Source organism: Oreochromis niloticus, linkage group LG12, assembly GCF_001858045.2.
Source record: "Oreochromis niloticus isolate F11D_XX linkage group LG12, O_niloticus_UMD_NMBU, whole genome shotgun sequence".
Classification (NCBI taxonomy): domain Eukaryota; kingdom Metazoa; phylum Chordata; class Actinopteri; order Cichliformes; family Cichlidae; genus Oreochromis; species Oreochromis niloticus.
The window spans coordinates 21435881-21460847 of NC_031977.2; the positions used below are offsets into that span (position 1 = coordinate 21435881).

The window sequence follows — 24967 nt, forward strand, 5'->3', positions numbered from 1 at the left end:
AGCGATGTCAATAAAATGCTGTTGAAAGTGTCAGAGTAACTTCATAGGTTGCATTTATGCCTCATACAGTATAATTCACTCATTAATGCTGCTGTTTGTGTGTTTTATGTGTTGTCATGACTGGTGTGGCACAATTTGCGTATCAGTATGGCCATGCCATTAACGGGACATGACTTTAGTTGAATTATTACTCATTGTTTGTCCTGACGAAGGGACTGCATATTGAGCAGTTACTGTTGTTTGATACCCTAAGTTCTAATATTTTTTTTCTCCCTGACTTTCTGATTGCTTTTAATTCTTTTCATTAAAACTAATTTCAGACAGTCACTTTGATTTGCCTCACCAGGACCACCAGGTAGTGAAAAATATGTTCGGCTTTTGTTCCTGCGATGTAGTGCATATAAAGAGAGATTCAATCTCTAAAGATTCACTCAGTTATATCCACTCTCTGAGGTGAAGTGGTTTGATTAATTGGTGGGTAATCATTTTAATTCAAGAAGTGCCACTAATTGTCTCATCTGCTCCGCAGGTGGAAAACAGTGATGTTAGCATGCTGTATTGGTCTGTTTAACAGCAGTAGGACAAAGGTCTTATGGGCGTTGAACGTGCTCATTGAAGTATCGAAGGTACTTTGGAGATATGCAGTTTTCCAAAACTCTTTTACCACGTTGTAAAGGAAGGGATATAGGCGTGGATCATATAGCGATCTCTTCATCTTAATCCATCCAGCTTTAAGAAGTCTGGCCAGTACTCCAGAGTATGGCTTTGGTGTCTATTATAAGACTATTACCTGGCTATACAGCCTTCCATATGTTCAGGCCCCTCGAGAAGATGGTCCCTTAATTAGAGGAGCAGCTGGTTGCCCGCTAGCAAGCTAGGCTAGCAATGCAGGTGACTTAACTCAGCAGTAGATTTCAGCATGTGTGGCCTGATTTTATGCCACGCTCCACCCCAGCCCCCACCCCACCATGTGTGCATAAAAGCGAGGGGAAGAGTAACAGAGTGCATTGCTACAGCATGGAGCAAGCCTATATAGGTTAGCTACCCCAGTGCATCAAGGACAGTCTGCTAGCAACAGAAAGTGTGTCTACAAGTGGGGCAGCTATTTCTACTGCCTCTACCACTTTCACGGGGTCGACCATCTCACTCCCTCCGTTTCTCTCTCTCTACCTCACGCTCCCTATTTTCTGGAACGTCCTCTTGCTTTTCCTCACTTGGTTTTCGTCCTTTCTTTCTTCTATCCTGCTTTTGATCGCTGACCCCCTGAAAGCGCAGAAGTTAGCTTTCAGAAGCTCTCCTCTCCGAGCTCAGGAATCTCATGTGGGATTGTCCTGCCCTGGTTTCCCTGCCTCTGACACTCTGTCCCAGGGACAGCTCCTGGCCCCGTACTCAACAGATCTACAACTTCAGGCTGACATTTCACATTATACCACTTGTATTCTACTTTTCTGACCTTCTACTAAGGTCAGAAAGAGAAGAGCTACTTGGATTTCACGTGTGTATGCCTCACTTCTCACTGACAAGTACAGGGTGTCCTTTCAGGTGATTGATTGCATAAATTTTGAGTCCAGTTAAATTAAAGATGCTCATCTTGTTACTTTCCTACCGTTGTAGCTGAAAAATAGAGCAAAGTTAAGCAAATTTAATATGCTGTAATAATAATTTTTTTAAAAACAAGACCCTTAATCAACGACATTTTAGTCCAGTGACCTTTTTCAGCTGATTTAAGCTTTGGTGTGATGAAAGATTGCCAGAATAAATTGGTAAGAATCATGGGAAAAACTGAGACCTCGGTAAAAGAGTAAAAGTGCAATAAAAATGTGAATTTGATGTGTAACTAATGAAATAAAAATCTGTCTGCATATATGATATGTTTATTCATTAAGTGGCTATGATCCAGTTGCTTTTTTGTATTGCAATCTGTGTGATTTTTGATTCTGTGTACTAAAACAGATTTAGACATGTGTCATATAGTTGGTATTCTGGATCCTTATCACAAGAGCTATGAAAGAAAGTCTCACAACTCAGCAGCCAACTTGGAATGAATCAAGACAGTTACTTTGAAGCCTCTATCTATCTACAGTAAAGCGCCATAACTTTATTTACAGTGGTAACTAGGACACGTATGGCATCAGCATTCAAATCCAACACGCAACATTTAAAAACTCTGGTGACTGTTTTCCCCATCATGTAAACAGTTTCACAACAGATTCAGTAACAGCTTAGTTCAAACAGTCTCTGATTATCTCAGAGCTTCAAAACAAGGCCGTGCTGTGGATACAGTGAGACTCTTCCTCTTCTTCTTCTTCTTCTTTTGAATGCTTGCTTTAGGGTTTGCCACAGCAGATCATCTGCCTCCATCTCACCCTATCCCTAGCATCCTTTTCTGTCACGCCACCCCTCTGTGTGTCCTCCTTCACTGCATCCATAAACCTCTGAGGTCTTCCTCTTTTCCTCCTGCCTGGCAGCTTTAGCCGATCCAGCCACAGGGTAGGCCACGAGCCAGTGTACTCCCAGTGCGGCCCCAAGCAGGGATAAAACAGGGGGGTTGGGTCAGGAAGAGCATCCGGGGCAAAATTGTGGCCAAATCAAACATGCGGATACAGTAAATTTTAAAAAGTTAAAATGCACCGGCACTGCTTTTTCAATATGGAGATACACTTTTGCTGACAAAGCTGAAACGGTCATGACTGTCTACTGTGTGAATGTGTCAGCGCAGCATGATTGACTACAGTGTTTTAGTTTTAGATGTTGACTGGCTTTAGCATTTCCGAATTCCCCCATTGATTTCTATGTATCCTTGAGCTGACAAGTGGCATCCTAGCTTTAGTCGAACACAAACTGGAAGGTGTCAGCTGACCCCATTTTTCCTATTGTACACCTAAAGATTCCTCTTTCTGTGATTGTGCCAATCTTGAGTTGGCAGGTAAGGTGAAAGGGAAACTGAGAAAGAGTACAAAAAAAGAAGGCGGCTGGAGAAAAAGGCGAGGAGCTATTTTATGTCCGCAGAGACTCTTAAGAGCTGGAGGTATGGTGGCTGTTTGAAAGTTTCTTAGAGCGGATTCAATCGATTGAGATTGCTTTCTTTCACCAAGCTAATTTCATGGGCATTCTTAAAAGGAACGTTTTATGGATGGGATCAAAAGCTCTTGATAGTTAGCTCACTCTTTCCTGTTCCCTTTCTCACTTTGTCCCCCTCACTCCCTTACTCCGTCGTATTGTATTCTCAGTAGATTTGTGGAACTTTTCTTTTTTTGCCTCCTACTTCTTTCTCCTTTTCTCCCCTTGCTCCGTTCCCACCCATCTCCTCATCCCCTATCGCCTCAGTAGCATCTAAAAAGAATGACAGGAGCGCGTCGTTTATGGTCTGTTTGTGGGCCATTAAATTTGAATAAAGAAACATTTAAGAAGATCACGCAGATTCTTTCCTCTTTGTCTCTCATTCTGGTTTACTGTCTCAAAAGCAGTAAACTGTGCTACGGAGTACATTTTCCTCCCACGTTTAATGAGGAGAAGGAGCATCTTTTTGAGTTTGGTGGGTCATTTCGAATGAAAATGTGCCGGCGTTTTTGTGAGTGAATGTTGAAAATCACAGACTCACTGACTAACACCACCTGACAGGTCATCATGATAAAACACAATAATTTATAGATATTTAAGTTTAGAAAATAAAAGTGTTAGTGTTTATAGTTGGTGGCTGTATAATCGCATTGTTAAAGGCCAAAGTGATTGTAAACAACACATTTAATAAGAGTTTAATATACCTTATGATGGAAGCGAAACCTATATATACTCACTCGATACTTTCTTTTCTAGAAATTGCTACTACAGTGTTGAACCGCCTCTTGCCTCCAATTTTGCAGGTTTCTTCTTATTAAAAGCGATTCCCACTGTCGCTAAGTGCTTGCTCTACAGAGTCTGTTTGATTGTTGGAGTTTTCTTTGTATTGTTGTAGGGTCTCTGTCTTATATATATATACAATATAAAGTGCCTTGAGGCAACTGCTGTTGTGATTGGATCCTGTATAAATGAAACTGAATTGAACCAGCTTGAGATGATTTGAGCCTTATTTATGACATGGTGTGCTATCCTGCTGGAAGCAGCCATCAGAAGATGGGTACACTGTAGTCATGAAGGGATGGACATAGCAGAACTGCTCAGGCAGACTGTCGCGTCATGTGGTATCAAGTGTGCCAATTCTGATCCAAGCATTGCACCAGAAATCGAGACTCATCTGACCAGCCTACGCAGGAAGATCCCAGATCAGCAGTTTCTGAAATACCAGAGCAGCCAGTTTGGCACCAACAACCACGCCACGTACAAAGTCACATAAATCACCTTTATTCCACATTTTGATAGTTTGGTTGAACTTTCGCGTGACGTCTTGTTTGCGTCTACATGCTTAAGTTCATTGAGTTGCTACCATGTGATTGGTCGATTAGCAACAAACAGTTGAACAGGTGTACCGTATGAAATTGGTCCATGAGTTTAAATGGATCACAAAGCATAAGAAGCCTGTATTTTTATGAGTTAGACTTAGGTTTGAAACCACTCTGCTTTCAAAATAGCATACTTTCCAGTTTCTGTGGTTTCACGGCTGCTCAAGACTAGCAGATAAATGTTTAGACATAATTAGATGTGTTGAATAACTAAAACTCTGACAGCTAATGTCAGTGCAGGGCAGCAAAAACAGAAATAGATATTTATATATGTCTGTGCATAACCCCGAAGCAAAGGACAAGTTTATTCTGCTGACACGTCTCCCTGTGGGGACAGCCCTTTAAAGTTCTTTCTGAGAAAACAATTTTGTGGAGAAAAGCAGCACGTATAGTCTCCTGTAGCGTTTAAGTTTTAAAGTACAGATTGATATTTTTTTTCAGCGGCTGTGTATCATGGTTGGGGCAGAGATTTGTTCTTCTTCTGTGACCTCACCAACCAAGCAGACAATATTTTCTTCATTGTTGTTCTCTTTCAGCTTGTGGTTGAATTACAACATTAAGACATTCACAGCGACTGCCTCAAAGATCTTTGTTTGCATATCATCACATGTCCACAAAAATGTGTTCAAAACTTTAAGTTGTTTTTCTCCGTATCAGCTCTTTAATAGTAGACTGATTGGAAAAAAAAGTCCCCAGTTAACTGATCAGTTGCAGTAATGATGCTTGCAAACTCGAGCCACCTTTTAGCCAAGTGAAATGATTTCCCCGGCACTTGTACAAACTAAAGCAGAGCAGTCATTGATCCTTTTTCTTTGCCTTTGTTCTGGGGATGTTTTTGTCTGGAGTTATTGATCAATCGAGTCCGGTGGGAAAAGAAGCCTTTAGTGTAGTATTCCTGTACTTATATCCACCTATTACTGCTATGGTTACACAGATCATGTTCAGCGAACCCCCGTTTTCAATGCGAGCTCCTAACAATCACGGCTAACTTATCCATCCGTGTCTTCCTGGAGCCGGGGATCCTGAATCAGTATTTAATGCGGATCTCCAGCATCTCCACGTCTGTGCCAGTTTAAGCCGGAGGATGGAGGGTCCAGTGATGATTGTGACTATGTAGGTCTCCGACTCCTATTCCTGTAAAGTAGATCATTTTGTACAGCCTAGTCCTTACTGAGTAATGGTGCTGCTAAAAGAGAAAAGGAAGGAAGCGAGAACGAGGAGTAGCGTGAGAGATGCAGCTTTCTGTCCTACTTATAGTTTTCATAAATTCTTCTCTTTTTATTACTTTATATCCAACTCACGTCTTGTCCTTTCATATTCTTTCTTACTTAGTTGTGTGAAATTTAATTTTTTCTTCCTTGTTTGTGCCCCTTCATTGCTTTTGGTTTTCCTATTCCTACATTCATCACTTTTCTTCGGTCTGATCTGTCCATAAACTTCCAAGCATTCCTTTTGCCTTTATTTATTATTTTCTTTCCATCCTCTTCACGTTTCTCATCCATTCCTTAACATCCTTTTATTCTTCCTCTGTTCTCATCTTTATTATCAGCCTTTCCACCCATGTACCCCTCTGTTCACAGTCCTCCCTCTCCCTCGTCTCTCTCAACTCCTTTATTACCGTTACACCGTCACCCTGCCTTGGCCTTCCTCGTCGCTATTCACGCTGTGTTACAGGTTTCTTCTGGTCTCTATCCCACAGCAGCACACCTTTAGGGCCAAGTTTTCACAGTGTTCCTCTTTTATTCCACTTTAACTGGGCTGCATTATGTCTTGCTGAGTTTTAGGGAGGTCAAAAAAAAGGAAAAGTTATTTTGATTGATGGAGTGCACACTTCTCTCATCACAGATAAGTCATGTTGTCCTCTCAAATGATTGTGTCCATCCTCTCCTCTCCTCTAACTGCATGCTGGGAGTTTGAGAGCGTTAGTAGCTGCTAGAGTGTGTGAAGCTGCTGATTTAGTTTGAGGCTTTGGTGTTTTTCATTAAGGCTTTTAAAAAAAATGTTATTTATCAACCTGTGTGTGCAGGTAAGACTATTTTAGTAAATTACTGTGCGGATTAAGCATCTTGGGTAATGTTCATACCCAAGTTATACTTGCTGTATCTGAGGAGGGTTCGCCTCCCTTATCTGTTAGAAAGTATACACGGTGAAGCTGGTTGTCTTGGCTGCAGAAGAACTAGTGGGACATGAGAACGTTTCATATGGCTCTCGGATGAATGAGACAGTCGTGTCTTCTCTCGCATGACTGCAGCATTTTTAGTCTTTTCAAAGACAGCCTTTCATGTATCTGAATGATCCAGCACAGAGTTTAGCAGTCAAATGCAAAATGTCAATGTAGCAACATGACATGCTTTGAGTGTGGTATGGTATACACAAAACTGGTCAGCTGCAACCCACAGGTAGCTCTGCATGGAACAAGGAAGGCCCCCACTGGCACCGGGCACAGTAAAACACTGAACAATGAACGAATTGTGAGGCATAACAGTGAGGTGATAGACAGTAGCTCTGATAATAATGAGGGACAAGCTGTGGAGAAAAATATAAGCAGTAGGCAGACAGAACTGTGCGCTAGATAGAAACTCAGACAACCAAGGCTGAAAAAACAGCAAAGCAAGTGAATCAAACACCAGAAATATTGAAAATATACACGTGGAAATCATAGAAGATGACTTCCTGTCTCAGTGTTCTGATATTGTCTCAAAAACATGATCGGTAGTCATATTCACTCGAGGAGATCGGTAGTTTCCTAGAAAAAGGCAGACAGTTTGTTATATTTCTTTTGTAAAGATTACAAAGCTGGCTAGTCATGAACAGCCAACTCAAAAGAAACTGTTTAGCCTAAAATAGATGCTTCAGACAGCAAATGAATTGGTTAAAACAAAGTAAATACGGATAAGAAAAATGGCTTAACTAAGTAGCATGTACCTGAGGCTGGTGTGAGTTGGTAATAACTCAAAGAATTGTTTGCTTTTTAGGAAAACGGGTACCTCTTGTAATTCTTCATTATACCTATCAATTCACTGGACTGGTTAGCATTCAGAGCTGTCTTCAAACTGCATAAGGGTTTCGTCACCTTAAGCAACAGGTCTGGATTTAAAAAAAAGAAAAAAGGATCTGGTCCGGTTCCTCTATCCCTGGCTGATGTAGACACTTAACAGACCTCATCTTTAACCACTCAGTCCTCCATACTTTAAATTCTGTTTTCAACTCGGAGAGCGTTTTAAACTCTGTGGTAATGTTGGGAGTAACTTTTGTCTTAGCCACTGACTTTGAGGATTCTCAGTTCTAACCATGTGCTGATAATCCTCAGGCCAGCTGGGCTGATAAAGATGGCAGATCAGCAGAACAAGGGGAAACTGTAGCCAGGCAGGCCAAGAAACTTTAAATGTCAGTGTCTTCTGGAGAAGATTCTGTAGGAGGTGAAGTGTGGGCATCCTGGTCTTTTTAGGGAGCAATCTAAGGCTCAAAATACCAGACTTCTTCAAAGAAGAAGGCCTTAGAAAAGGTGTTCCCTCATCTAGCCGGTGTTCACGAATCAAGATGGTTTGTTTTTGTTTTTTTTACAAGGGTTCTAGTGGACGCTTGAGGTCCCTGTACAAAACTCCCAGAAGAAAACTGCAGAAGAGGCTACATGTAGGTATACAGTGCAGGGCATAATGACCATGAAGCAAGAAGTCTTTGTGTGTTTTACTAAGCTGATGAAAGTCTGAGCTCTCCAAGACTGGCACCCTTTTTCTCAATACTGCAGGCAGTTTGTTGGTTTAGGGTCTTATAGGTGTTAGAGGACAGGCCTTATATTTCTGGTTCCTGATAGTCTGCTGCACAGTGCAGGCATATTTGTCTAGTGATTTTATTTGTATTTTTTTTTGGATCAAGCTGAACAGATGACTTATGGAGACAAACAAAATCATGATGGGTGCATGTGTTCGGAGGTTGGCTGGCTGCACGTCTTAGAGTAGAGGTCGCCTGATATATTGACAGGGCTGATATTAAATATTTGCCAGTACACGGGTATCGCATTTATAACTTCCAGTTAAAAATGTTTTAGCTATTGATGTTGCATATTTTGTCCACCTGAGGTCAGTCTACAGCTTCCCTTTTGGTAATGCGCCTTTGGAGCGCGACAAACAAAAAGTTGGGCAAATTTGAAAAAAAGTCCATCCATCCATTTTCTTCTGCTTATCTGGGGCCGGGTCGTGGGGGCAGCAGCCCAAGCAGAGAAGCCCAGACCTCCTTCTCCCCAGCCACCTCCTCCAGCTTGTCCGGGGGAACACCCAGGCGTTCCCAGGCCAGCCGGGTGATATAATTCTGGTGGACCGATCCCCGGCTACCAAGACTGGCAATATTTTTTTAGTCTTTGTTATATTCTGTTATTATATTATCTTGGTAATGAATCATAAGTAAACACACACAAAACTGTTATTGAACTTTAAAATCAGATATCAGTCAGGCTCTAGTATGGGGTCTGTATATAATAAAATCTTGTCAGACCTCTAAGAGTTTGTTTCTGCTTATTAAGTTGAAGAGATTGTGTGCAGTAGCTCGATAATAATAAATGCACAGTACAAGCAGCCATTTATTTGTCTTTTAGTTTATATGTTTTTTTTTGGGGGGGGGGGGTCGTAAAGGAAGGGTTTAATAAATAAGTAAATTTAATTTAATAAGTAAATTTACCTGACACATACAAAGCTCAGGAGATAGAGCAGGCATCTGCTGATCGGAAGGTTGGTGGTTCGATTCCTGGCTCCCTCAGTCTGCATGCCAAATATCCTTGGGCAAGATACTAACCCCCACTTGCTCTCCGATGCATCCATCGGAGCATGAATGTGTATGAGTGTATGTTAGTTAAAAAGCACTGACTAAGCATAGAGTGCTTGTGTGAATGGGTGTGTATGGGTGAATGCGGCGTGTTGTATACAGCGCTTTGAGTACTCCGGGAGAGTAGAAAAGCGCTATATAAAAATCAGTCCATTTACCATCTAAAATGCTATATAGCTCATCTGCTGTCTTGATAATGTTTTGAAATGCAGTAAAATAAAGGGAACAATAAAACAATTTAGAACCAGCTTTGGTGAGGCTAACACTTTACTGGCACCATTAAGGCCTCCTTAACAGTCGAAAGTCTTGTTAACAGGAGATTATGTAACATTTTACCACTACAAAGCCTGGACGCATTAAGTAGTCCATTTGGGGCTCCTGAGCTGACCATTATATTAAGTAATAATGATATACAGTCAGCAAAACAGAAAACACGTTGGGCTCCATTTAAAAAAATTACTGTAGCGTGACAAAAAAATAACAAACTTTAAGATTATGTTATAAATAGACAGTGTTTTTCCTCTGGTATCTTAAGAGAAGTGTTAACTAATCATATTTATTCATACATTTTGTTTCACAGTGTAAAAATTCAAATAATTATAGTAACAGGAATATAACCTTGCCAGCTGGGACATCATTAATATGGATAACGGAGGTAACTGTGGAGGGAAAAAGCCATGGAAATGCTGTTAGCTGGGTATTGTTCCTACATGTTTACACAATTGCCCAAAAATGATGTCCTTGTCTCTTGGCTTTAAACACATTGTTGTGGAATTGCTATAACATTTGTAGTTTTTGGCAAGTGAATTTCTGTGTGGGTACGGGAAAGAACAAGCCTGTGTGGGAACATGAAGAACAAAGCACCAGTATTTATAAACCCTCTACTTTGCTGTGGTGTCACCCACTAGCTCTATTTTCTTCTTCTGCTCATCAAAAACCAATGTCATTGACGCAAAACACCACACAGTTCTTCAGTAGTATAAAAAGGAAGCGAGTGTGTAGTCGTTTCGCATTGCCGAGTCGTCGGAAAGAAAGTATCAGGTGCGCATGTATAGAGTCGCTATGAGTGAGTGAGTCATGAACAAATGAACTGCAGTGCAAGACATGATGCGGTCCAACAGAAGGAACAAGGATTCCGCTTTCTAAGCATTGTAAGCTGCTTTGCATCAATGACTATTCCTGTTCAGTTTGGAAAGACCTGTTAGCGGTGTTTAGACGTAATGAGAAGTTACAGTCATGCATATTAAGCTGGCAGGACGTGTTAGAGGCTCCTTTAGGATTGCTGTGAAGTTAAAAATTATGTTTCCCTCTTCTGATCTAAATACAATTCCTCTTTGTCTCCGACCCCTTCTTCTTCTTCTTTTTTGGTTGCTTGTTCTTTTGTGTCATCATCTCTTTTGTTTACAGGGCATCAAGCCCCATGGAAGCACTACTTTGTCAACAAGGAGACAACTGAGTGAGTGTCTGTGTTCTGCTATCACCTGACTGAACGTGACTGTGTCTTGTAGTGGTCTATCTTGATGTAGTAGATGGAAGCACAGGGGATCTTGGTACTAGGGCTTGATTCATCTGTACGGCTCTACTCTGATCTTCACTTGTTTTGCTTCACAAAATGAGCTAATCCGGTTCTTGACATCCACTGTTAGAACTGATTACATTGTTTGATTAACCTGACTTTACTCACGTAACTGTTCGGTTATATTATGAGCACTCCACATCTGGAATGACCGGCTCACTATTGATTGAAGTAGATCGGCGGATGGATGCTGGTTTTGTGAAGTAAAATCATGGCTAATAGTGCGTTGAGCCAGTTCTAAGAATCAATCAAGCCCCAGTGTGGAGACCCTCCGTGTGATGATGAATGCCACCTGCACTGCCTTGTACTGTAACGTAGACAAGAATGCTGCCTATTTATTATACCTATGTGAATCAATCCTGCCTAAAAGGGATGGTGACCGAGAAAGATCTTGGCTCCAAGATCATCTCTTTTCTTGTTTAAATCAATGTAACTGAGCTGCTCTGTCTGTTGGAGTTCACTGAAAAAGCCAATGTAATATTTTCTGTGGTTTATGTCAGAGTGGGAAAAATCTGTTCAAGCAGAAGACAGTGGTACAGATCATTTCTCTTATACTGCAATTCGATGGTGCAGATCATCTCTGTTATGAGCTGATGAGCTTGACAAATGGCATGGTTTCAGATATTGAACAGTGTGCAGTGTAGTCCCCGTTTCTAAGTTCACAAAGCATTCAAGTGCCAAATCATGAGTTTAGCCCATTTGAAGAAATCTAAATCTATATCTTTTCTCGGTATCTACATGTTATTTACAGGGTCTTATTTTCCCTGTAAAGCGCTTTAAAGAATGGGACGTGCCATCCCAACAAATTAACAACCCATAAGATGTCCACAAAGTGAAAAACTGTTCAAAGTGGACCACTTTATCAAATATTCTTTAAGTGTTTTCACTTCAAAAGATTTATCAACTTCATTTCAACTTCCACGCGAGCTGTATGAAAAGTGTACATGCTGTAAAGTCAGTCGCTGCACAGAAAATATTATGTTGCAGGGAAGTTCAGGAACTTCCCAAGGTGAAAATGCCTCTGGGGACCTAAAGAAAGTAGGTTTTTTTTTGTGTGTTTTGTTTTTTAAAGTGTATTCCCTGCCTACCTTCCTGCACTGTACTATAGTTGAGCATGCTTTAGGATTCAGAGCACCATTGAATGTAGTGTCCCAGTCTCTCTTCTCCTGCTCTTGTGTGAACTTTAACCCTCCCCGTCATTGCACTATGAACTGCGATCCCAGCTGTCACAATATGCAAGCCTTTTATTGACGCCTGTGACCTGTGACCTTCCCCAGACAGGCTTCATCCTTCCCTCCCCTCTCTACTCAGCCCACCCTGGCATTACATAACATACACACAAGCCTTGATAGACACAGGCATTGATTCAGTATAACGCTTGCACATGAAGACCTTTGAGTCTTCAAGGACACGTCTTATGTTAACCATCAATTACAAAGGAACCATTTTTGTTGCTTCTGAGGTAAATAACCTCCGTGTTTGAAGGTTAAAGCACAAAGAGACTGTAAAAGCCATCGGTGCCCCATTTATGCAAGGGCACCTACACACTTCCACGTCTTTGTATGTGCATACGGTTGTTTGCCTCTGTGTGTGTAGTTATTTTTACCCAAACATACAGATTTGCTGCAAGAATACCTCATCATTTTTGTGTGTGCCTGTGTGCTAATGTGCACGTGGTGATGATTCTTTTTTTCTCTTATTAAACTCCTCAAGGACTGACAGTAATGCTGTGATGTTGAATTATTAGTCACTTCTGGACCTGTTGCAGTGAAAACAACATAATGAGCTAAACCTCATTTGCAAGGTGAAACCAAGTGGAAACCAAAACGGAGGAGGCTAAAGGCACAGATTCCTCTTAATGCAGTTCTCCTAATGTCCACTAGGTGCTTTGGTGGAAAAGACCTTAAATTTTTGGGAGGCAGGTCTTGCACAAACTTCCCAGTGTAACTATACAACTTCACAGTAAGTGAGCTTTCCTTAACTTTAAGTTAAACTGATTTAATATTCCTGAGGTTCGCTGAAATATAATCATCTGCAATTATGAAAAATGTAATTTAACTGCAATAAAAACAAGAAAGCACAAGTAGAGTAATAAATCTATCTAAATATTGTTATTTGTTAGGATAGCAAACTAAGTTAAAGTTTTTATACCCAAATTTGAGCCGGCACACTGGACTTCTCTGAGAAGTCTGAAATTAATCACTCAAAGCATTCAACCACTAAAACTAATTTTCTGTTCAAGACTGCAAGTAAATAAATGCAATTTGGCACCTTAACCCCAAACTAATAGCATGCTTTATTATTTTATTTATTATTTTCAGCTTTTTTTGTAAAATAGAGTACACAATGTTCATATTTATTTGTTGGTAGTAGTGGCGGTAGTAGTCTACACTACAGAACTGTCTGTACTCGAGTACATAACAAACAGCATGTCGACTAAAAATGTAAATAAATCTACAGGACTAACATAAATTGAGTCATGCTGCACAGTATTTATTACCTTATTTAATATAGGTAAGGAAATGTTTCTATTTACAGTTTGAATGTTTTAGCAAATGTTAGAAGGGATCATGTGTATCGGTTCCCACTCATTCACCACTCACTCTGAGCTCCTTTCAGGCTCTAAGATGTGAATTTTTTATCCTCCAAACAAATAACAGCATGGCACTGAGTGATAAACCTGAAGCAGAGGCAGAATAAAACTGGAGATGATGTCAGAGGCACTATATCAAATGCGCAGTCTTAAAGTTCTGACTGAAGTTGTAAACAATGACATTAGGATGAAATGTTTTGCAGCGTCTCATAAAGGCTTGAGCAAAAGAGTCTGCAGGAGAAACAATGCTTCCATGAGTTCATTTGAATTGTAAATACATTGAATCTTTGTGATTAAGTGCCTTGTAAAACATACATCTGCATTTACTAGTCAACTAGCAGAGTTAGTACTTGTGTTAATGTGTGTGCGGTTGCTGCGCTGACATCAACATAGCGAAAAGGGGCAGCAGGTGGAGAGAGTGAAAGCGATGGAGAGAGAGTGCATGAATGGCAGTCACATTAAGATGAAAGGTTTCTCTACCCAGGTGGAGGTTGCATGTTGGAGGAAGTGTTGTCTTTGTGGAGTATGTGTGTGAGTTTGTCAAACCACCTATATGAACAAAGTGACGGCTGACTGGTTTAAAGGTTGGCGCCAACTAAAAATCCTCTACACTTCTCATCTTGTGTTTTTTAAAACTTGCTTTCACTCCACTATAAAGAAGTGCTTTCTTTCTCTTCAAAATTACCAGCAGCAACATCACAAATATGAACAAGAGTGCATAAAGTACATATCTGAGTGGTAGCAGACAGCTACATAGGAAGACTGCATTTTTATAGCACCAACAACACAGCACGCAGGTGCCTTCAGCTGTCCCGAGGTTAAAAGAAGAAAAGTCCCTTTTTCGAGTGTTTCAGTGCGTTTGCACGCATACGTGGCTGTGTCACATCTTTGATCCACTATTTTGGGCTCCTATTGCATGTCCCTTTTCGACTACCTAAAATGAGAAAGGGAGATGAGAAAGCGCAGGTGGGTTGGTGTATCTGTGGATGTGGTTTCCAGCTAGCGACAGATATTGTCAAGCTAAAACTGGATACTTCCAAGTGGGCCCGTCCATGTGCAGGTGGTACTTTTCAGAGAAGGCTGAAGCCCCCAACCACCAACCACACAGCACTGCTAAAGAAGTGGGGGCTGTCTTTGTGCATGCTTGTGTGTGTGCGCACGCATGAGCTAATCTCCAATGCTGGCTAGCTGCCAGAGCACTTATCTAACTGTGATCCACAGTGCTACTCACTGTGACTCCTAATTATAGACAGAGGCACTCAAACAGACACATATACACACAGTTTCTACATGCTCTCCTGTGTACCATTCATGCTAATGAAGCACTCTCCCTGAGGAAGTATCCACACTCCTCTCCGCTCCTTAATGGAGGCCACCAAGACCACCTCCTCTGGCAGCCTACCTCCCAGCTTTCTACTCATACAGAAAGTTACCAACATGTGTACGCCATTTGTCAGACAGAAGTGGGAATGAAAAGAAAACGAATAATACAAACGCAGTGATAACTATAGAAATGCAGTGAGATGTGGAGCAAAACGGAGGGGATGATCGAAAGCTGCCATGGGGAGTGCAGGGGGTGACGGAGAACGTCTGCCAAGAAGTGGAGAAGCCAACAGATAGAGATCATGTTGAGGGAACGGACAGCGGGGGACTTGGAACTGCTTGCGAGAAGAGCAGAGAAGGAGGAGAAGAGATGGAGAACATTTGTTCTGTTTACTTATTGAGATCCAAGATGCATGATCACAATCCTTTTACAGTCCCAGAGGCTTTTCTCTTTGTCCCTCTATCTTTACATCTCCTTTCCTCTCATTGTTTCCTCATTTATCCCTCTCGGCCGTTTTCATTCCTCTCTCATTGTGCTCCTCCTCCTCCTCCTCCTCCTCCTCCCCCATTCTGTCATGTTACAGCAGAGTGAGAATGGCACGCAGTCAAATCCTTAAATCCTTCGAGATTGTGTTAGGGTACGTTAGCATATGATACGTCACTGTGCCATATGATATATTCGATAAAAACTCTGAAGGCTTTGTGCCAGTTTGTCTGGGTGAAGGCAACTTCCAGTTGGGCGACATATTAAAGAAGAAAATCAAACCCTTAAACCTTACACACACTGATGTTATCTGATTGTTATGTTATGCTGTGAAGGGCATTTTGGTGCCATGTTTTGGGTACACTTGCTCCGTAGAGGGAAGTGCAAATCAATACGATGTTGTCCTGAGAGTTCACCTTTATCCTATGACTTGTCGAGAGGCCTAGTAAAATCAATCACAGAGTGCACTGAAGTAGTTCTTGGCCTTTCTTACTTTGTGTTGTTTTTTTCTCCCCTGTAGTTTGTCACCCACATAACTTCCTGTGTCTGTGCATTAAGAAGCTATTTGCAGTTTCCCAGCACAGCTTTCTTAAAAGTATTCCAAGAGCAGGAGGCAACAATACAATTAATTTAACTTGCTTTGTATGCCCCTCAAAGCTTGATGAAACATTCCCAGGCGATGCATAGTTAGTTCACTTATGTGCCTTAACTGCGCCTTCCTCTCGCGTCCTCTAAATAACTTTATCAAGGTAACACTGCTGCTACCACCACCGCCTCTCTCTATACATAGTGCTGACAGAAGGGAACAAAGCAAGCAGGACGGGACAGAAGGGACTGTGGTGGCTACTGCTGCGTGCCTCTCATCCAGGCTAACCCCACCTGGCCCCAGGGGCAGTGCAGGGGAGAGTGGGGGCTGACAGCAGAAGGTGTGCTTGTGTGTGGGACTGTGCATCTAAGAAAGAGGAACAGAGACAGAGAGAGTATGCTTGTGTTTGTGTGGGAGTCTCTGATCTGTGTCCTCATGTATGGCTTTCTCCCCCCGGGCAGGGCATAACAGCACAGGGAGGCGGGCACCTAACTGGGCACAGATGGCAGCGACAGACAGACAGGGGCGGTGGTGATATAAACACGTTAATAAATAATTATCTGTACAATGACACTGGGTACACCGGAGTTGACGGGAGGGGGAACTGCAGGACAGGAGGGGAGAAGGAGACGGGTGGGGGTGGACGTGAAGAAAATGGACAAAGAAGGATTTGAGAAGACCGAGAGAAAGAGTGACAGAGGAGGTAAAGGAAGGAGGCAGGATAAAAGGGTGCGAGAGAGGATGAAGAGTAAAGAAAACCAGGAGAATCTGTCAAGTAAAGGACAAAGGAAATGAAGAAAGAATATGAAATTACGAAGAAAAGTGATAGAAGACTAAAGCGTCTGTGTGTGTGTGTGTGTGTGTGTGTGTGTGTGTGTGTGTGTGTGTTTGAGAGCTCCAGTAAATATTAACAACGGTTGATATTGATATTTATCTAAAAATGTATAACTAAACACAGTTTGAGCAAGTGAATATAAAGCTGCCGTTTCACTATCTAGAGATCTTAAGCCGTAGTAGCTGGAGTGCCAGAGTTTAAAAGCTAAAACCTCAAAGGCACAATCGTTTTTAGTTTTGCGTTTGTAACTCCATAAAGGAGTTATGGTGGAAAACAAAATGGAGAGATGAAAAGCCAGGTATGAATCCGTGTGAAGGAAATAAGAGGTGGAGAGAGCAGTGGGAAAGGATTCAACTTCAGACAAGAAAAAGAGACAAGATGGGAGCGAGGGTAAAGACGAAGTGGGATGAAAATTGAGGAAACATGACAGAGGGGAAAAGAGGGAGTCCGTTACTATACATTGAAAGGCAGATGAAAGCAATACTCTGCTGCTCAGTGACAAGTTGGAAGGGAGGCTTTAGGTGGACAAAGCATCTAGTGGTGTGTGTGTGAGTGTGTGTTTCTTGCCAAGTGTGTGCCACATCATGCATGCAATCCTGCATGCGTGTGTCGTCCGCTGACCTATAACTGCTTTTATCTGTAATGAATGACAAGAGGGCCTCTTGGCTCTTTCTCTCCTCCTCATATGCCGTCTTCCCCTCTGTCTCGCTCTCTTTTTCTAGTACCTGTTTCGCTTCACCTCTGTCGCTTTAGTCGCCCCATCATTTTTCTCTTTTCTCTCTCCTTCCTGCACCTCCCCGCTCTCCAAGCTTTCAGCCGCAAACACCCTATCTGTGGTCACTTATTAATATATTTGAGTAGCAGGTTAACATAATTAGGGGTGTAGAGTTTGACTGCAGAAGGCTCGTGGGTGGATGCCGGTGCTCCTGCTGGCTCTCATCGACATTAGATAAGTTCTAAAAGGTCGAGACCAAATTAACATTTTAACTTTGGGCGTCGAGATGCAATCCTCCCTTTCCTTCCTTGACTTCTTTGCTCCTTGCTCATTTCCATTTTTCTCTTTTAGCTACAGGAAGTCACATTTTGCATATATAGTGTTTCCTATAATAGATGATACAGTCACAGCCAGTGCATTGACAGTCACAGCCACGGCGCATTACTGTATTGTAAGTTAGCTATATGCCATATTTTTATTTCCCATGTTGCTTTCTACAGCCCTCTTAGCATTCACTTTGAATTCATCATTAATTCATAACATCTCCCATCCTCATTGGCTATTCTTCAGCTCGAAACGATCAAAGAAACGAGGATTGTCGAGAAATGGCCGGATATGTAGCGAGTCTCCAACTTGAGATACAATTGTTTCTATGTCTTTTACGTTATGCCAGCTCTTCCAGCTGGTAGATAATCAGTACATGTTAAAGGGCATTTGGCTTTCTTGCACATAGGTGTATTGAAAAGGGCACACTTTTATTTGGTGTGTAAAGCTAAAAGGAGCCTCGGCTTCTCCGCTAGAAAAAAACAGAGAGATTGCAACAGTTTGTGTTCACACACACACAGAAGCAATGTCAAGTAAGAGGGACGGTGTCCCACATGAGAGTTACTTGCTTTCAAATGACAGGGAATATAATCTTGTCTGACAAAAAGCTATGTTTTCAGTATCAGACGTTTGTTATCTTTAAAGTAAAGTATAAAGGTTTTAGCTTCCTCTGTTGAGCAAGACAGCAGCTGCAGTCTGTTTGGCGTTCCAACACTTGCAATGGATCACAGCCCTAACCCAGTTCTGCAGGTATAAAAATACCCATACAAGCCAGTACAGTGTTTTTTCCCTTTGGTTTTTTTTTTTTTTTTTTTTAAATTCGTTCATCCACTTTTCATCTTCGTGCTCTTAGGGTTGTAAGCGCTGATCATTTCTAAAAATTTCTCTTCATTAATATTTTTTGTGTTGATATTTGTTGTTGACAAACCAACTTAGGCAGACATGTTTCCGTCTATTTTTAACATAACGCTTGGCAGTATGTTTTGGCATGGTATAGTCAAGTTCGAGCCCAGGCGCCATGATTTTTGCGCCAGCAGTGTACAGCATGACAAAACTGATAAACAAAATATTGGCTACTGGACCATTTGCAAGTTTAAAATACTGATAAAAACAGGCTTCACCTATAGAATAGGTTGCGAGGGCATTTTCTTAAATCCTAATTTAAACTGGCACCTTCATTCCTTATCCCCTTGTCCTCTTCTTTGATCCTCCTCTCATCTTCCTCCATTCGCCACTGTCCCTTTTCCAGACCTCCTACTGTCTTGGCATCCTCTTCAGGTGCTGCTGCCTTTCATGGTTCCTCTATCCCTGTGCGTCTACCTCCCTTTTCCTTTTCCCCCCTTCATTTTTAGGTCCTCATTACTTCTACTGACACAGTTTTCTTATCTTATGGTGCATTTTGAGTGAGTGTTTGTCGTGTGAACGTGCTGTGTGCTTGCATGTTTTCTTAGTGGATGTGTTGTTGTGTATTATAGAAAAAGGCCGCAGGTTTCCGCCTGCTAAGGTCCGCTTTATTGCAGTTGTGAGAGCATATGTGTTTATTTATGGACTCATGTGTTGCTTTGATGGACCTTTGGTGTTATCTTGCTTTACTACACTTTCATATCAGTACATAATCTACACGTAAAGGATCTGATTAAAGTAAAGGAGCTGATCTGATCTGATCCTCAGTACATGGAGAGGACTGTAATATTCAGCTTTGCACTGGGACCACATTCACACATGCTGTTTCCTATCCCCTCACGCTCATCTCTGTTTCTTCTCCGTGCACCTCCCCGTCTATGTTCATTCGTGTTCTTGCATCCATTTGTGTGTATCCCATGTTCATATTCCACTACATGCGTCTCACTACACCATGTCTTTTGTGTCTTCTCTTATGTTTACCATCCGTACGTGTCTACCTCCATTTGTCCGGAAGCAGTAAGCAGCATGGTATGACGGAGGAATGCAACAGGTATGGGTGTGTGAGTTGGGTGACACCACAATCCTGGGTCTGAAAATTGCTTTGCCCCAATACTATTTGTTTTTATTGCATTCCAGCTATAAATTCAAGATTTTATACCACATCTGTTGTGAAGGGCACCAACATATAAAAAAAGACATGAAATCTATATGGATATCTCACTCCTTTTTTTATCTTTCCATTATTTTTTGTAATTGATTGATCTCATCTGGCAGGCCACAGACTATGTAATGGTCTGTTCGCCCTCTAGGCAGAGATAAGCTCACAACTGGCCCAGGTTTGTGTGTGCCATCTGCCATCTATCCATCATTTCTCTAACCGTTCATTGCTTATCCTGTTTCTCTCTCCAATCAAGACAGCTGAACATTTGATTTACCTTCGTTATGGTAAATGTGACCTCATGGGTGTATTCCAAAGCCTTCTAATTCTATGTAGGTCTCAGTGCTCTCAAGTGGCTCTCTTATCCCTGCCAAGTCTCCTCTCCACCTCCACTCTCAAAGATGGAAATCAAATTCCATCTGTTAGTCTAACAGCATCTGTGAGAATTCAGGAAAAGAGGGGAAAAAAAAGAAGACAGTGATTGATTGTAGCAGGACGACCACTTCAGACTGCTGAGACATTATTTTCACTATTCATTGACTTGAGATCAATTTAACAGGATAGTTTCTAACTGTAACACAATAAAAGAAGTAACTTCTTTAATTTCACATGATGATTTCTGGCATAATTTTCTCTTTGACAAGCTCTGTACTAATATGAGCAAATTAAAAGATATCTCTCTCCAGCTTGAAAAGATTTACAGGACGATTTATTAACTCAGACACCAGTTTCATTACCCATCTCTCATAATGGCATGTGAGAATGATGATTTGATAATCCTATTATGTCAAGTTTGATGTCCCTAAAATAGCCATAAAATTCAACATTCATTATCTCCTTTTCTTGTTTAATCAGCATTTTTTTTTTCAATTTTCTTTAACACTCCACATGATTCTTGTTTGAGCTATAAAAAATCAATCAGTTTGACTCACTATTGATTTGCATGCCCAAACTACCTGTCTCCAAGTAATTTATGCTGAGTGAAGCTACCGGTTGGCCATTTTGATTGATGGCTGGTGATTTGCATAGCTGTGATTGCACTGCATTTTTTGACTGACTTAAGTGTCAAGACTCATCTCAAATCAGATTTGTCACATAATCGAACTGCGCTATACACATCGCACAGCATGTATATGCTTATTTGATATACCTGAAGGCACAAATTAATCATAGGAATGAAGTTTTGTTCCTGTGGAAGTGGACATGGATGTCTTTGTTTTCCTTTATCAGTAGGATTCTTCCTCCAGCTATTGTTTTGGCCTAAGATGCTTTGTTTTTAATGTAGATCCCTGTTTAAACAGAGGTACAATATAAAAGGTCAGTCTTTGGCTTTTATACAAAAGCAACGTTGACATCTGACTAAATATTTCTTCTCTGGATTTGTGTGTCATTTATTAGATCCAGAGCTATTTGTGATGAAATTTTCATCAGCTCACAGAGACAGTGTTCAGCAATGAGCCTAGGCAGATAACAGTGTCCTCTCTGTGCATTACCCTGTATTGGACAAAATAGTCAGAGTTAGTCTGATTTTATTTTTAAATTGGCCAGTACGGACAAGGCTGAGCAAATGGTCTAATGAAGAGAAAACGCGGAGGCTTGTTAGCGTAATCAGTTTGGAGCTGACTGAATTGGCCTCTGAAAGAAATTCAGTTTTTCACCACTGAGTGGAAGGCCACGACGCTCAGTTTGTCTCTAGTGTTTTATCAGGGGAGAAGTTAACATTTTATCTGCCCTTTTCTAATGATGTGACATGTTTTTCCACAGCTGATGATTTCAAGAGGTGTTTCTGTCTGACTGTGATAAATATGAAACAATAACAGAATAGTGTTTAGCATCAAGCACAAAACAATGGTAGGCAGCTTGGAGACAATAAAGCGAGTTATTCCCCCTTTGAAAGTGGAGTGGGGTCCTTCATTTTCTTCCTTTAGTGGTTCACAGGGAGGCAAAAACGAAGAGGGCAGCTGTGTGAAGTTGAGAGCGCGGTGGCCCTTGGAGCCCTCCAATTCCCATGTCTCTTTACCTTCCCCTGCCCCATTCTACAGAGTTCACTGGCTGATTGATTTGTTTTGGACAGGCAGTATTTTGGAAATTAAAAATTGATTAACTGATCTGTAGTAGTGGTAGTAGTAGCAGAAGATCGGTAGCTTTAAAAAGATAATTCCCATGACTGAGTATTAAAAAGTGCATATGAACACGTGCGGTTATGCTACACAAATCTGTATTTGAGGAAGAGTGGTGATGAGAGCTTTTGTGAACAGCTGGTATGTCTCAGCACATGGGAATCTCAATGGGGAAAAGACATGAGAGCACAACAGGAAGCTACTTAAATTCTCCTTGAAACTAACCAAGCACTTCCTTTAGCTACCGAACTCTTTCATGGGCATGAGGGGATTCACGCTGTGCTTCAGCCTCAGGTAAACGCTCTATTTCTTTGCGTAATTTATGGACAGCTGAGCGGTAAAAATCATTTCCAGCATTTCATGTGTGACTTAACGTATGGCACGATATCTGTGTTTTTAACCAATAATTAAATTTTTTTTTTAAATGTAGCCTATGGAAAAACTTTGATAACATCACGTAACAGTTTGTGTGTGTTTTGTGAGGTTATGTGTTCCTGATGTAATACAATGTGTTCTTGCTCGTAGCATGGCGCAGACAAATATGTTAAATATTATCCATTTGTAGGTTTCCTCGCCCCGTCTCTATTGTGCACGCTTGCTCATTCCTTCATTATCATGGTAGAGCAAGTCTTTATTAATGAAGGGACATCTGTTTCATTAAAGCAGAAAGATGCCTGGGAGAGGGAGGGATGGAAGCGGTCTAAAGAGGAGCACATGCTGAGAGCCAGAATGAGAGAGGACCAGACATACAGAGATGCTTTGTGGTTACAGGGGGTTTGAGGCTGAGTAAAGTGGAAATAAAAGGCAACATGAAATAGAAATGTAAGAAAAAAAAATTAGGAAGAGATGTCAGACCCTTAGGCAGGAATGCTCCTACTGAGACTGAATGAGCCCAGCTTTTACACCCATATACATACTTCTACAGATCGTATCAGGTATCATTGTAAAAACACAAATTACCTCAGAAATACATGTAACTAGAACTAATGCTGGGAAAATGAGGATTCCCCATCCAGTCGGCAAGTAGGTCCTGGAGGTTGCCGGCTGTTGCTGGTCGCAAAGATGGTGCTGCACCAAAAAACTCATTGATTGTAGTTTGCATGGAACAAGCCGACACTTGATAATTACTCGCTAAAACCCTTAGCGTCTGTTGGAACTTCCCCTTAAAATGTGTCGGTTTCACTGTTACCACACACCTTTTACTCTGCTTACCGCTCTGTGGTTAGTAAGCGAATGTTTGCAGACAAGTTGGCATCTTCCATGCAGATTGGGGGTGACCACATAAATCTGCTACTGATCAAAGCATTCACTAGAAGGTTTTTGGTACAGCACACTTCTTGTGACTGAGTTCACCCAGCAACAGCCAAGAATTCCCCAGTTAGTTATTGGAGAATACATATTATTTGCTAGCGACCGGTGGTTGCCAGGGGTTCCTGAAGCCACTAAGGGGTGGCTGTAGCTCAGGTGGTAGAGCAGGTCATCTGAAGGTTGATGGTTCGGTCCCTGGCTGCTCCAGCCTGCAAGATACTAACCCAAAGAAAAAAACAGTTAGAGGTCAAACACTCACAAACACTTCAATAAAAGATGGAATTTAAGTGGTAAATAATATTTGAGGTACTTCATCATAAAGGGCAGCCAAAAGACGTGGACAATGTAAGTCCTATTGCTTTAATTATCTGTGTCAGGCGTAATATATCTCACCAAATGATAACACAACACAGATCTTCTTTTTCAAAAAGAAGTAATAAACGAATGTGAGAAATAAACAGTTTTCAATGTGTGAGTATGCGACCACAGGTCCACAGCCAAAGGCAAACAATTCTTCTTTGTCTCTTGAATTTACATTTGTTAAGACACCAAAAGTCTGCTCACTATTTTTAATGTTTATAATGGTGCATGACTTTCTTTTCTCTCCTTTGTTACTGTATAGCCACTTATTGGAAATAAGAAACATATAAATATGTGAGTAAACTGCTGAAATTTGTGTTATGTGTTGTTGTATCAGTGGTAGATATGTAAAGCTGTATATATACTTTCAAAATATAAAGTTTGCTCATATAGATTATAGTATGATTGCATACATTGGATATTTATCTAATATAACGTCATATTGTAGCTGAAAATGAAGGAGATACAGTTATAGAGAGCAGAAATTTAACTTTAAATTTAACTTGCTAGAAAACCAGTTTATTCTTCTCAGAGTGATAAATGTTCAATAATCTTTCAGTGACTTTGTGTTCATGTGCATAATTAAAATAGCCACAGATGTTCACCATAGGAAGTATTGCTCCACCTCATACCCACATACCTGGCTTTTGAGTAATAGTCATTCTTGCAGCAACCATTTAGCTCATGGCTACTCTTTGGGGAAGGTTAAATCAAATGTGTTTACTCTCATTTGGCATAACGACTCCACACTGCTTTCACAGAACAGATGAGGTGACATCTTCTATGTCATTTATATGAACATGTCTCTTGTAGCATCGCTACCTTCATTTAAAAACAGCAAACAAATTTGCAAGGTACACTATGTGGCCTTACCATGGAAGCCCATACCATAAAGCTCCTGGCGTACAGTTTGTATGCTGATGTTAACACCAGAGGAGGTTTGGAACTTACTCACACAGCACTCAGTGGCTCCACTCTGTAACGAGGTCTGCCACTTTGTAACTGATTCGCCTTGCTTCCTAAATGCTGCCGCTCTCCAATAATAACTACTTACAGCAATTCATAGAATAAATAGGCGGGAAGAAATTTCACAGACTGATGTGTTTCAGTGGTGGCGTCAAACTTTTGTCATGTTCATGTTATTGTGACTGTGATGTGATTGTAATGTTTGTCTAGTACAGATATTTTAAAACAACTTAGTCACCAAAATAACTGCACCAGCTGAAAAACACAAAGACAATTTGCACTTTTAATGATAAAAAAAAAGATAAAGCTCACACTTGTTGCACATAAATAGGTTCAGAGCAACTCCCATTGCCTAGCAGAGAGTGTGTTATATTTGCTTTTTATTTGATGGCGTAAAATGGAATTGAACTGGTCGTTGACAACTTCAGATCTAGTGTCGTCTTAAAACTGAAAGAATA

The 24967-nt window shown here is 41.1% G+C and overlaps 1 protein-coding gene across 4 annotated transcripts in view; it reads left to right on the top strand.

Moving 5' to 3' along the window:
• ccser1 (coiled-coil serine-rich protein 1) overlaps positions 1 to 24967 on the top strand; it is a 125491-nt gene that overhangs the window by 70704 nt on the left and 29820 nt on the right. Inside the window, exon 11 of one of the 4 annotated variants that reach the window (XM_019365959.2) lies at positions 10665 to 10713. The exons of 2 other annotated variants lie outside the window; for them this stretch is intronic. In XM_019365959.2, coding sequence (XP_019221504.1) covers positions 10665 to 10713 — 49 coding nt within the window. Of the gene's footprint in view, positions 1 to 10664; positions 10714 to 19614; positions 19648 to 24967 lie in introns of all 4 variants that reach the window. One more of the 4 variants, XM_005452091.4, reaches the window with a different exon arrangement.